Source organism: Anomaloglossus baeobatrachus, chromosome 2 (genome assembly GCF_048569485.1).
Source record: "Anomaloglossus baeobatrachus isolate aAnoBae1 chromosome 2, aAnoBae1.hap1, whole genome shotgun sequence".
Taxonomy (NCBI): domain Eukaryota; kingdom Metazoa; phylum Chordata; class Amphibia; order Anura; family Aromobatidae; genus Anomaloglossus; species Anomaloglossus baeobatrachus.
The window spans coordinates 228,999,834-229,013,221 of record NC_134354.1 but is presented as its reverse complement, the minus strand read 5'-3'; the positions used below and the strand labels follow the sequence as shown (position 1 = coordinate 229,013,221).

The following is a 13,388-nucleotide window of genomic DNA, read 5'->3' as shown; positions in this document are numbered from 1 at the left end:
AAAGATGCCAACGACAGACAGATGGACCTTTGGTTGAAATCTGTCTATGAATCTATCGGCGCGTCGTTTGCTCCAGCATTCGCGGCCGTGTGGGCACTCCAAGCTATTTCAGCTGGTTTAGCACAGGTGGATGCTTTCATACATCCAGCAGTGCCGCAAGTGGCGTCCCTAACTTCGCAAATGTCTGCGTTTGCGACCTATGCTATCAATGCTGTCCTAGAATCTACGAGCCGTACCGCTATGGCGTCCGCCAATTCTGTGGTTTTGCGCAGAGCCTTGTGGTTAAAGGACTGGAAAGCAGATGCTGGTTCCAAAAAATGCTTAACCAGCTTGCCATTATCTAGAGACAGACTGTTTGGTGAGCCATTGGCTGAAATCATAAAACAGTCCAAGGGTAAGGACTCTTCCTTACCACAGCCCAGAGCAAGTAAACCTCAACAGAAAAAGTGGCAGTCGAGGTTTCGGTCCTTTCGAGGCTCGGGCAAGGCCCAATTCTCCTCGTCCAAAAGGACTCAGAAAGAACAAGGGAGCTCAGATTCCTGGCGGGCTCACTCACGCCCCAGGAAAACAAATGGAGGAACCGCTTCCAAAGCGGCTACCTCATGACTTTCGGCCTCCTCCCTCCGCATCCTCGGTCGGTGGCAGGCTCTCCCGCTTTTGCGACATTTGGCTGTCACAGGTCAAAGACCGGTGGGTAACAGACATTCTGTCTCGCGGGTACAGAATCGAGTTCAGTTCTCGGCCTCCACTTCGGTTCTTCAGAACCTCCCCACACCCCAACCGAGCAGATGCCCTGCTGCAGGCGGTGGACTCTCTAAGAGCAGAAGGAGTCGTGATCCCTGTCCCCCCTCACGAACGGGGGCGAGGATTTTACTCCAATCTCTTTGTGGTTCCAAAAAAGGACGGCTCCTTCCGTCCGGTTCTGGACCTAAAACTGCTCAACAAGCATGTGAACGCCAGGCGGTTCCGGATGGAATCCCTCCGCTCAGTCATTGCCTCAATGTCTCAAGGAGATTTCCTAGCATCAATAGACATCAAAGATGCCTATCTCCACGTGCCGATTGCTACAGAGCACCAATGCTTTCTACGCTTCGTGATAGGAGACGACCATCTTCAGTTCGTAGCTCTGCCATTTGGTCTGGCGACAGCCCCTCGGGTGTTCACCAAGATCATGGCGGCAGTGGTAGCAGTCTTGCACTCTCACGGACACTCTGTGATCCCTTACTTGGACGATCTACTGGTCAAGGCACCCTCTCAAGAGGCATGCCAACTCAGCCTGAATGTTGCACTGGAGACTCTCCAGGCGTTCGGGTGGATCATCAACTTCCCAAAGTCAAATCTGTCACCGACCCAATCACTAACGTATCTTGGCATGGAGTTTCATACTCTATCAGCGATAGTGAAGCTTCCGCTGGACAAGCAGCGGTCTCTACAGACTGGGGTGCAGGCTCTCCTTCAAAGTCAGCCGCACTCCTTAAGACGCCTCATGCACTTCCTCGGGAAGATGGTGGCGGCAATAGAGGCGGTTCCGTTTGCGCAGTTTCATCTGCGTCCACTTCAATGGGACATTCTCCGCCAATGGGACGGGAAGTCAACATCCCTGGACAGGAAAGTCTCCCTTTCCCAGACGGCCAAAGACTCTCTGCAGTGGTGGCTTCTTCCCACCTCATTATCACAGGGAAGATCCTTCCTGCCACCGTCTTGGGCGGTGGTCACGACAGATGCGAGTCTGTCAGGGTGGGGAGCAGTCTTTCTCCACCACAGGGCTCAGGGTACGTGGTCTCAGCAGGAGTCCACCCTTCAGATCAATGTTCTGGAAATCAGAGCAGTGTATCTTGCCCTACTAGCCTTCCAGCAGTGGCTGGAAGGAAGGCAGATCCGAATTCAGTCGGACAACTCCACAGCGGTGGCATACATCAACCACCAAGGGGGGACACGCAGTCGGCAAGCCTTCCAGGAAGTCCGGCGGATTCTGATGTGGGTGAAAGCCACGGCCTCCACCATATCCGCGGTTCACATCCCCGGCGTAGAAAACTGGGAAGCAGACTTCCTCAGTCGCCAGGGCATGGACGCAGGGGAATGGTCCCTTCACCCAGACGTGTTTCAGGAAATCTGTCGCCGCTGGGGGGTGCCGGACGTCGACCTAATGGCGTCACGGCACAACAACAAGGTCCCAACCTTCATGGCACGGTCTCGCGATCAAAGAGCGCTGGCGGCAGACGCCCTAGTGCAAGATTGGTCGCAGTTCCGGCTCCCTTATGTGTTTCCACCTCTGGCACTCTTGCCCAGAGTGCTACGCAAGATCAGATCCGATTGCAGCCGCGTCATACTTGTCGCCCCAGACTGGCCGAGGAGGGCGTGGTATCCGGATCTGTGGCAGCTCACGGTCGGCCAACCGTGGGCACTCCCACACCGACCAGACTTACTGTCCCAAGGGCCGTTTTTCCATCGGAATTCTGCGGCCCTGAACCTGACTGTGTGGCCATTGAGTCCTGGATCCTCACGTCTTCAGGATTGTCCCAAGGTGTCGTTGCCACCATGAGACAGGCTAGGAAGCCCACGTCCGCTAAGATCTATCACAGAACGTGGAGGATATTTTTATCCTGGTGCTCTGCTCAGGGAGTGTCTCCCTGGCCATTTGCATTGCCTACCTTTCTTTCTTTCCTGCAATCTGGGTTAGAAAAAGGTTTGTCGCTCGGCTCCCTTAAAGGTCAGGTCTCGGCGCTATCCGTCTTTTTTCAGAGGCGTTTGGCACGCCTTCCTAAGGTGCGCACGTTCCTACAGGGGGTTTGCCATATCGTACCCCCGTACAAGCGGCCGTTAGATCCATGGGATCTGAACAGGGTACTAGTTGCCCTCCAGAAGCCGCCCTTCGAGCCTCTGAAGGAGGTTTCACTTTCTAGACTATCACAGAAAGTGGCTTTTCTGGTAGCGATCACATCTCTTCGGAGAGTGTCTGAGCTGGCAGCACTATCATCCAAGGCTCCCTTCCTGGTCTTCCACCAGGACAAGGTTGTGCTGCGTCCTATTCAGGAGTTTCTCCCGAAGGTGGTATCCTCTTTTCATCTTAATCAGGATATCTCTTTGCCTTCGTTTTGTCCTCATGCAGTTCATCGGTATGAGAAGGATTTACATTTGTTAGATCTGGTGAGAGCACTCAGAATCTACATTTCCCGCACGGCGCCCTTGCGCCGTTCGGATGCACTCTTTGTCCTTGTCGCTGGTAAGCGCAAAGGGTCGCAGGCTTCTAAAGCCACCCTGGCTCGATGGATCAAAGAACCAATTCTTGAAGCCTACCGTTCTGCTGGGCTTCCAGTTCCATCAGGGCTGAAGGCCCATTCTACCAGAGCCGTGGGTGCATCCTGGGCATTACGACACCAGGCTACGGCTCAACAGGTGTGCCAGGCAGCTACCTGGTCGAGTCTGCACACTTTCACCAAACATTATCAGGTGCATACCTATGCTTCGGCGGACGCCAGCCTAGGTAGAAGAGTCCTGCAGGCGGCAGTTGCCTCCCCGTAGGGGAGGGCTGTCTTGCAGCTCTAACATGAGGTATTTCTTTACCCACCCAGGGACAGCTTTTGGACGTCCCAATCGTCTGGGTCTCCCAATAGAGCGACGAAGAAGAAGGGAATTTTGTTACTTACCGTAAATTCCTTTTCTTCTAGCTCTTATTGGGAGACCCAGCACCCGCCCTGTTGTCCTTCGGGATTGTTGGTTTGTTTGCGGGTACACATGTTGTTCATGTTGAACGGTTTTCAGTTCTCCGATGTTACTCGGAGAGAATTTGTTTAAACCAGTTATTGGCTTTCCTCCTTCTTGCTTTTGCACTAAAACTGGTGAGCCAGTGATCCCACTGGGGGTGTATAGCCAGAAGGGGAGGGGCCTTACACTTTTTAGTGTAATTGCTTTGTGTGGCCTCCGGAGGCAGTGCTATACACCCAATCGTCTGGGTCTCCCAATAAGAGCTAGAAGAAAAGGAATTTACGGTAAGTAACAAAATTCCCTTCTTTGCTATCGGTATATACCGGCTGTGCATAGCAGTCACTTTATAATACTACTAGTGGATCCTCACTCATATAACTCTATCCCTATAGGGCTTTAGGACTCTATTGCTGACATGCGTAACCGCAAGGGTGATGAAGCTTCCCAGGCGTCCTCTACGGACCTGTACTATGCTTGTACCACCTGTGGACGCTCGTTTTCTAATGGCCGAAGCTATCCACTATGCCGGGGCTGCGATGCCCCTACTACCGTGTCACAACAGACCCAGTTGCCGGACCAGGAGGCCGCGCAGGTTTTGAATTCTGCCCCAGCCACCGGTCAGGCAGCACCCCCGTCTGATGATGTAATCCCTGCATGGGCTCTTCTAATGTCTAAAAGGATAGATGACCTTGTCACTCAGATATCCCAAACCTAAGGCAGCCTTCGCCCAGCTCAGCTCCCTCAGAGGAGCCCACCTCCTTCGTCTGGTCCTTCTTCCCCAGAACGTAAAAAGGCTGCTTCCAAGAGGCGCCATTGCGACTTCTACATTTCTTCCGACTCGGACGATGGTCAGTCTGTGACGGGCTCTGTTACTTTTAGTAGTCACAATTCCCAAGACTCTGACTCTGATTCAGATGTCCCTTTCGAGTCTAGGCATATAGAAGACACACTAATTTCGGCTGTCAATCACTTTGTCGATTTCTGATCAGCCTCCGGACCCGACTTCTCAGTCGGCAATCAATCGGGCCAAGAAGCCTCCTAAGTCCTTTGCCCAGGATCCGGTTTTTCGTCAAATCGTGTCTAAACGGTGGGATCACCCTGATAGAAGGTTTAATAAAAAACCTTTCACTTCATTCGCTTAACCTTTTCCATCTGAACTGGTTAAGACCTGGTCAGTACCTCCCGTTGTGGACCCACCAGTATCCAGGCTGGCTAAACACACGGTTATGTCCGTTTCAGACAGCGCGTCTCTCAAGGACTTGTCCGACCACGCAGTTGATGCGGCGGTCAAGTCTATTTTCTAGGCTTCAGGCTCCTCTCTTTGCCCCCTATTTGCCTTGACATGGGTCGCGAGAGCTATGGGTGTGTGGCGTAAGAACCTACGCAGGATGCTTCGTTCTTGTAATATTCCTCCGAAGGCTTTTGAGATCCTTGATTTGATCTCCCTAGCCTCTAATTATTTTCTCCCTAGATGCAGCTAGTTTGTCAGCCCTAACGGCAGCCAATGCTGTTTTTGCCCGCAGAGTCCTGTGGCTAAAGATATGGAACGTGGACAGTGCCTCCAAGAAATCCCTGTCCACACTCCCCTTGCATGGTCTTCGCCTGTTTGGAGAATCCCTGGACAAACTCATATCTGAGACGACGGGTGGAAAAAGTACCATTCTACCATCTTCTTGGCGTTCCCACTCCAAACAACCTAAACCTAAGGGACCTCGCCCTGCACAGGCCCCCTCAGCATGACGCCAGGTATCCCTCAGATCCGACGGAGGGCGGCTTCTGCTTTTTCGGGATATCTGGCTAGACCACACTCACGATGCTTGGGTTCGAGAAATCGTCACCTCAGGTTACAAGATCGATTTCCATTCCCTGCCGGCCAGCAGGTTTCTGCGTTCTCGTCTCCCAAAGTCCGAAACGCAAAGCCAGGCCTTATTTCAGGCCATAGCCTCGTTATAAAAAGCAAACGTTATCATTCCAGTGCCCATGGAACAGCGCGGCAAAGGTTTCTGTTCAAACCTTTTTGTCGTTCCCAAAAAAGATGGCTCTGTCCGACCTATCCTGGATCTCAAAAGACTGAACAGATCCGTACGCATTCGGACCTTCTGAATGGAGTCATTGAGAGCAGTACTAGCCGCCATGGAACCGGAAGAATTCCTAGCCTCCATAGATGTTCAAGATGCTTATTTACACATTCCCATATGTGTATCCCATCAACGGTTCCTTCGTTTTGCCGTAGGACACCGTCATTACCAATTCAGGGCCCTCCCCTTTGGACTGGCCACTGCGCCTCGGGCCTTCACAAAGGTCATGGTGGCCGTCATGTCCATTTTGCATCCCAGAGGCGTTCTGGTCGTTCACTATTTGGACGACCTACTTGTCAATGGGAGCTCTCCTCAAGTTTGCTCAGAAAGCGTGCAGATATGCTTAGACACGCTGTCAAGGCTAGGGTGGCTTATCAACTTCAAGTCATCCCTCATTCCTCGTCAGCGCATCACCTTTTTAGGTATGCTGATAGACACGGCTCAGTCCCGGGTTTTTCTTCCAGAAGACAAGAGGTCTTCCCTCATCCTGGCCGCCCAATCCCTCCGCTCCCGCCGTCACACATCCCTTCGGAATGGGATGAGAGTGTTAGGCAAGATGGTGACAGTCATGGAAGCCGTGTCCTTTGCCCAATTCCATCTGCGCCCTCTACAACTGGATCTTTTATCCTTCTGGGACAAGAATCCAGCTTCTCTAGACCAGTCAGTCCGCTTATCTCGGACTGCGCTCCACTCCCTCGTCTGGTGGACTCAAGTCTCATCCCTATCTCAAGGGAAGTCCTTCCTTCCTGTCCACTGGCAAGTAGTCACGACAGATGCCAGCCTCATAGGCTGGGAAGCGGTGTTTCTCCACCACACTGTTCACGGACGCTTATCTCCCTCCGAACGCTCCCTTCACATCAACGTTCTAGAGATCAGAGCCATATTTTTGGCCCTTCAGACAGAACTTTCAGCCCTTGCTATTGGGTCTCCCTGTTCGGATCCAGTCAGACAATGCCACGGCTGTGGCTTACATCAACCGTCAGGGAGGAACTCCTCAGCAGGGCAGCGATGAAAGAAGTATCCAGGATTCTTCTTTCGGCAGAGATGCACATTCCCATTATTTCAGCTGTCCATATTCCGGGAGTAGACAACTGGGCCGAAGACTTTCTCAGCAGACTGGGTCTAGCGGCAGGGGAATGGTCCCTCCATGACGAAGTGTTCCATCAGATCACTCTTCGTTGGGGACTCCCAGATGTGGACCTCATGGCATCTCGGATGAACGCCAAGGTACATCCCTTCATATCCCGATCGAGAGACCCGCTAGCGCTCTGCTCCGACGCTCTAGTCTTCCCGTGGTCGCAGTTTTGCCTGCCCTACATCTTCCCTCCGTTTCCTCTCATTCCGAGAGTAATCAAGAAAATCAAGGCGGAGGGAATTCCCATGATCCTCGTGGCCCCGGACTGGCCCAGGAGAGCCTGGTACCCAGAGCTTCTACAACTTCTCAGCGACACTCCCTGACGTCTCCCCGACCGCCCGTATCTTCTGTCGCAAGGTCCAATATGCCACCAGAATACAGCACAGCTGCATTTGACGGCGTGGCGCTTGAATCCTTGATTATAGCCAAGTCAGGTCTTTCTTCTAAGGTAGTTCATACCATGCTTAATGCTCAGAAGCCCTCCTCCGCCAGTATCTATCACAGGACCTGCAAGACTTATCTTTCCTGGTGTGACCGTCATCACCGGTCGCCCCTTGTTTTTTCAATCCCTGATGTGCTTGCCTTTCTGCAAGAATGTCTGGACTCGGGACTAGCCCTCAGTACCCTTAAAGGTCAAGTTTCTGCCTTGTCAATTTTTTTCCAGAAGCAGCTGGCTTCTCGCCCTCAGGTCCGTACCTTTCTTCAAGGGGTAGCGCATTTGGTCCCTTTTTATCGCCACCCCTTAGATCCCTGGGATCTGAATCTGGTTCTCGGAGCTCTTCAGCTTCCTCCTTTCGAACCTTTAAGAGAAATTTCTCTTCAACGTCTCTCTTGGAAGATTGCCTTTTTAGTCGCCATTACCTCTATCAGACGAGTGTCCGAACTGGCGGCCCTTTCCTGTCGCTCACCTTACCTGATATTCCATCACGATAAGGTGGTCCTTCGGCCTTCCCCCGCCTTTCTTCCGAAGGTCGTGTCTTCTTTCCACTTGAACGAAGACATTGTGTTGCCGTCATTCTGTCCGGCCCCGGTCCACTCTTTTGAAAAAGCCCTTCACACTCTAGATCTTGTTAGGGCTCTGCGGATCTACATCTCCAGAACAGCGCCGTTGCGCAAGTCCGATGCCCTCTTCGTCCTCTCAGAAGGACACAAAAAGGGCAATCAGGCTTCTAAATCCACGATTTCTCGATGGATTAGGACTGCCATCTGTGAGGCTTACAAAACACGAGGTGTTGTTCCTCCTCAATCTGTACGGGCCCACTCTACGCGAGCAGTGGGTGCTTCCTGGGCTATCCGCCATCAGGCTTCGGCGGCCCAACTTTGCAAGGTCGCTACCTGGTCCAGTGTGCACACGTTTACAAAATTCTACAGAGTGCAAACGCATGCTTCCGCGGATGCTGCTCTTGGAAGACAAGTCCTTCAGGCGGCAGTGGCCCATTTATAAGTGGCCACTGCTCAGTTTTGACAGTGTTTTGATTATATGTTCACTGCAGTTGCAGTCGTTAGTCAGCTCTTAGTCTGATGTTATACACTGTTAATAGTTCAGCTCCCACCCAGGGACTGCTTTGGGATGTCCCACTGTCTGTGTCCCCCAATGAAAAGGCGAGAAAGGTAATGACATTTTTGTGTACTCACTGTAAAATGTCTTCCTTGGAGCCTTTCATTGGGGGACACAGCTCCCACCCTTGTGGTTTTGGTTGTCCTTCTCCTACTGCTTTTACAATTTACACCAAACTGAGCTAGTTTCCTGCCTAGCTAGGGTATATGCTGTGGGAGGAGGAGCTAACACTTTTTCAATCTAGTGTCACGCCTCCCCTGGAGACACCATAATACCACTGTCTGTGTCCCCCAATGAAAGGCTCCAAGGAAGACATTTTACGGTGAGTACACACAAATGTCATTTTATTTAATTTGTGCAAAGAAAGGTCCAACGTTTCGACCTTGTGTTAGGTCTTTCTCAAGGACATTCTAATGAAAAGATAAATATAACAAAACAGAAATGCTTTTAGACAATGTACAGAAAGGTTTGTATATACAATCAATGTTATACAAATGATACATGCATCCAAAATGTACAGTGTGGAAATACAATAGACAACTTAAATATATGTTTTATGAGCGAACTGGGCTATACTGACCTCTACTATCTCAAAGCATTAATATACATTAGTACAATAGTGACATACAACAACAAAATAAGGAAAAGGTGCTAAATAATAAGCCGACATCTCCTGAATGAAGTCACTTCTCAGCAATCAGCTCATTATCATCACTGGATTACAATGAGAAGTATCCCCTATATATAGATAAGACAGGATCCACTACTGCTGTCACTGCTCCTCTTCTGCATTGTGAGCTCTGCACAGATCACAGAGCATGCCTAAATGTTCCTTTTGTTTCCTGTCTGTGTTCAGGAAGTACAGGTAGAAAAAGAAGAATCTGTGTCTGTTGTAAATAGTAACAAATTTTATAATGATGTACAGTCGGGCCGAAAGTTAAAATTGTTCTAGAAGTATAATTCACAGTAAATTGTTGCAATTACACATGTTTATTTCCTTTTGTGTGTATTGGAACAACCCCAAAAAACACCCTAAGAAAAAAGGAAAATTGGATATAATTTCATACAAAACCCCCAAAATGGTCCTAACAAACTTGTTGGCATCTTTTAAAAATTGTGGGTAAACTTTTGTTCCAAGTAATGTTTGTTCAAACTCATGTGACAAGTAAGTTGTGGGTAATATGAAAATCCCACTTGAACCCATATAAAAAGAGGAGACGTTGACTCAATCTTTGCATTGTGTGTCTCTGTGTGCCACACTAAGCATGGAGAACAGAAAGAGGAGAAGAGTACTGTCTGAGGACTTGAGAACCAGAATTGTTGAAAAATAACAAGAATCTCAAGGTTACAAGTCCATCTCCAAAGATCTTGATGTTCCTTTGTCCATGATGTGTAACATTAATCAAGAAGTTTACAACCTGTGGCACTGTAGATAATCTCCTTGGATGTGGATGGTAGAGAAAAATTGATGAAAAGTTGCAACTCAGGATAGTCTGGATGTTGGATTAGCAGTCCCAATCAAGTTCCAAAGAAATTCAAGCTGTCCTGCAGGCTCAAGTGTATCGGTGTCAGCGCAAACTATCTGTCGACATTTGAATGAAATGAAACACTATGGCAGGAGACCCAGGAGGATCCTACTACTGACACAAACACATAAACAGGCTAGACTACAATATGCCAAAATGTACTTGAGTAAGGCAAAATCCTTTTGGCAAAGCATCCTGTGGACAGATTAGATAAAGATAGAGCTTTTTTGGTAAAGCACATCATTCTACTGTTTACCAAAAAAGGAATGAGGCCTAGAAAGAAAAGAACACAGTACCTACAGTCAAATATGATGGAGGTTCAAACATGTTGAAGTCCCAGAAATTTCGAGCTCTCCCCTGAAGTCCCGAAAGAGGGTCAAATGACATACAATAAACTGAATAGAACTATCTAGAAACTAAATGACGAAACTCAATGGAAAACAACAACCTCCTGTGGTGCGACAGTAATGGCCTTAATTACAGAACAAAAGATGGTGATTATAGGAAGTTGGCTAAAATCCTTCAGGTCATTTAACCCATCTCTGGGTTCCAAAGGTAGAAATGTTACATGACCCCTCTCTGGGACTTCTAGTGTTAAGGTTGTTTTGCTGCCTCTGGCACTGGGTGTCTTGACTCTGTACAAGGTATCATGAAATCTAAAGATTATCAAAGGATTTTGGGTCACAATGTAATGCCAAGTGTCAGATTACTGGGTTTGCATCCTAGATCATGGGTCTTCCAGCAGGACAATGTCCCCAAACATAAGAAGAACCCAGAAATGGATGGAAACAGAGCAGTGGAGAGTTCTGAAGCGGCCATCAATGAGCCCGGATCTAAATTGCATTGAACACCTGTGGAGAGATCTGAAAATTACTGATGGGAGAAGTCATTCTTCACATATGAGAGACCTGGAGCAGTTTGCAACAGGAAAGTCTTCCAAAATTGCAGTTGAGGTGTAAGAAGTTTGTTGATGGCTATAGGAAATGTTTGCAGCTATTTATTCCAAAGGTTGTGCAACGAAATATTAAGTTGAGGGTGCCAACAATTTTGTCCCTCCCATTTTTGGGGTTTGTGTAAAATTATATACAATTTTGCCTTTTTTTTCCTCTCCTTTTTTGTGTTCAGAAAAGAAATAAAGAAAATAAAACATGCATAACAAAACATTTGTAATAGCGATGATTTCTGGGATAAATACTTCATTTTGTAGAATAGTTTCAAGGGTGTCAACACTTTTAGCTATGACTTTTCCTTTATAAGACTAGTGTTGACTCTTCAAGTTAGCTGGTCACGTGAATGTGTGTGTGTGTGTGTGTGTGTGTTTTAATAGAAAATACAGTCCAGGAATTTGCATTTTTCACACATGTTAATATGGTTAGTGGTTAATCGTTTTGTCACTAAGAGATAAAGTAAATGTGAATGAAATTCAGCAAGTGTTGTAGTGTTTTAAGACCCTCCTAATGGCTACATGGTGTCAAGGAGAATCAAGACAGAATATGGCCTCCATTGTGGATCACAGTGAAGAGGCGCAATGTAAGATCTCTGATTTGGCACAGAGGAAATTAATTCTAAACTAATTTTCAGCCCAAGGTGTTAATATGGACTTGGCTAATAGCTCTTGACAGCAGACCAAAAACTGATCCTTCAGCTTCTTACTCATCTTCTTCACTAATCATAGATACCTGTGCAGTGAGATGAAAGACTAGTGTTGATGTTACTGAACACTTCTCGGTATCATTGGGGATGGGACGTGATCACTAATGGAAGAGTCTAAAAACTCTGATCTAGGATCATTCAATCCATGGTAGTTTACTTAGAATTTTGGCAGTGACCACCTTAGATATTTTATTAGTGTGTTATCTGGCTATGGACCTACAAGAAGATCACGTAGACTGGACTTCGCTTGATAAAAATGATCATATTCATTCGGTGGTTTGACCTGAGGAGTACGTGGATAGTTGATGAAATTGTTTTACCAGTAGAACCATTTACTAAGCAGCTTTGTTACTGGACATGATAATCTGAAAATTAGTATTTGTGATTCCCCCAGTGAAATTCAGAGGCTTTTGTGCTTTGCTGCTTCATCCCTCCTGCTCATGCCTTTGCTAGATTAGGTGATGCCCCACTTTTCATTGCTATTGGTTACATAGTTGTCAAGTGTAAAATCTAGCATCTCCGTAAAAATGTGAAAATATGAGGAGGAAATTAGATTTTTTATTTGATGACTTCATAGCTACTGCTATGCAAAGATGGGACATCACCTTCAAGTGTCACTTTTTACTTCTGTGGTTTATCTTTTAGGTGGAGGTGCGATCTCTGAGCTGCTGTGAGAAGACTATTTGGATCTGGACCCTTTTTTATCTTGCCGATATGGAGAATTCTACAGACTTTTCATTCATATGGTCCAATCCAGTGACGTCTCAGGATATTTGGTCATATTGCGTCTCTTTTCTTTTCCCTCCAGTTATCGTTCATTATTGTAAATAGACGTATTTGTGAATCTTGCAGCAGTTTTGTGCAGTTGCCTGTACTATATTTTTAAAGAGCAAGTTCAGTTTCGATGAGATTCGATGTGAAATTCTCCGTTGCTCCGTCGTACTCCTTTTGTAGCAGACTACAATCTATCAGCATTCAATGGATGAAAGTGTTAGTTTGTAGCCTGCTGCGATGGGATGGAACGCAGCCAATCTCATTAGCGAACACTTACCCTTTAAAAACATGTTTTCTGCTATTTGTCACAGGGAAGAAGATGCCATTTTCTTTTTTTATATGGCGAAAATTGTTCTGTTGTATTTAAGGTAATTTGGGCAGTTAACACAATTTTGGACTTTCCTGCCTTTCCAACTATTGTATCACTTTTCATGTTGGCCATCGCTTTTTGTGAAGAATGAGAATACATCTGTTTTTAGAAAAGCCAGGCTTATTGATCCTGCACTGGAAGAAGATGTAATTTACCTGACACTTCTTACAGCAACATTCTTTTTGTTTCCAAATACTTTGTTCATCTTTTTATTTTCCTATGTAGATACATTTTGATCCCATGGATTTCTGTTTTACCATAGCTGCTGGGGAAATAAAAATTATTCTTTTGTCTATATATTGCTCTGTTGATTTAGAAGTTGATCTTCAGCTTTTGTGATTGCAAAATTAATTACTGATGTAGTGATTTTTAGTATCAAACTTATAAACTTTATTAAAAAAAAAAAAATCCACAAACAGATTCTCACATGCTCACATGTGGACTCACAGCCTATCTTGAGATGCAAAAGTAGCATATTGATAGTATGCCTCTTTACTTAAAGGGACTCCATCAGCACAGAATGCTTGTTCAAGCCAAGAACAGGCGCTCGTGCAACATGGCAGAGCTAAATACTTTAAATCCACCTTCC

General features: G+C 47.1%; 1 protein-coding gene across 3 annotated transcripts in view; it reads left to right on the top strand.

Moving 5' to 3' along the window:
- The window catches only part of RBBP5 (RB binding protein 5, histone lysine methyltransferase complex subunit), a 161,626-nt gene extending 148,532 nt beyond the window's left edge, over positions 1 to 13,094 (top strand). For all 3 annotated transcript variants that reach the window (XM_075335683.1, XM_075335681.1, XM_075335682.1), the window contains one exon: positions 12,301 to 13,094. In XM_075335683.1, the coding sequence (XP_075191798.1) occupies positions 12,301 to 12,329 (29 nt within the window). In that variant the 3' untranslated portion in view covers positions 12,330 to 13,094. The remainder of the gene's footprint in view (positions 1 to 12,300) is intronic.
- The last annotated feature ends 294 nt before the right edge of the window (positions 13,095 to 13,388 follow it).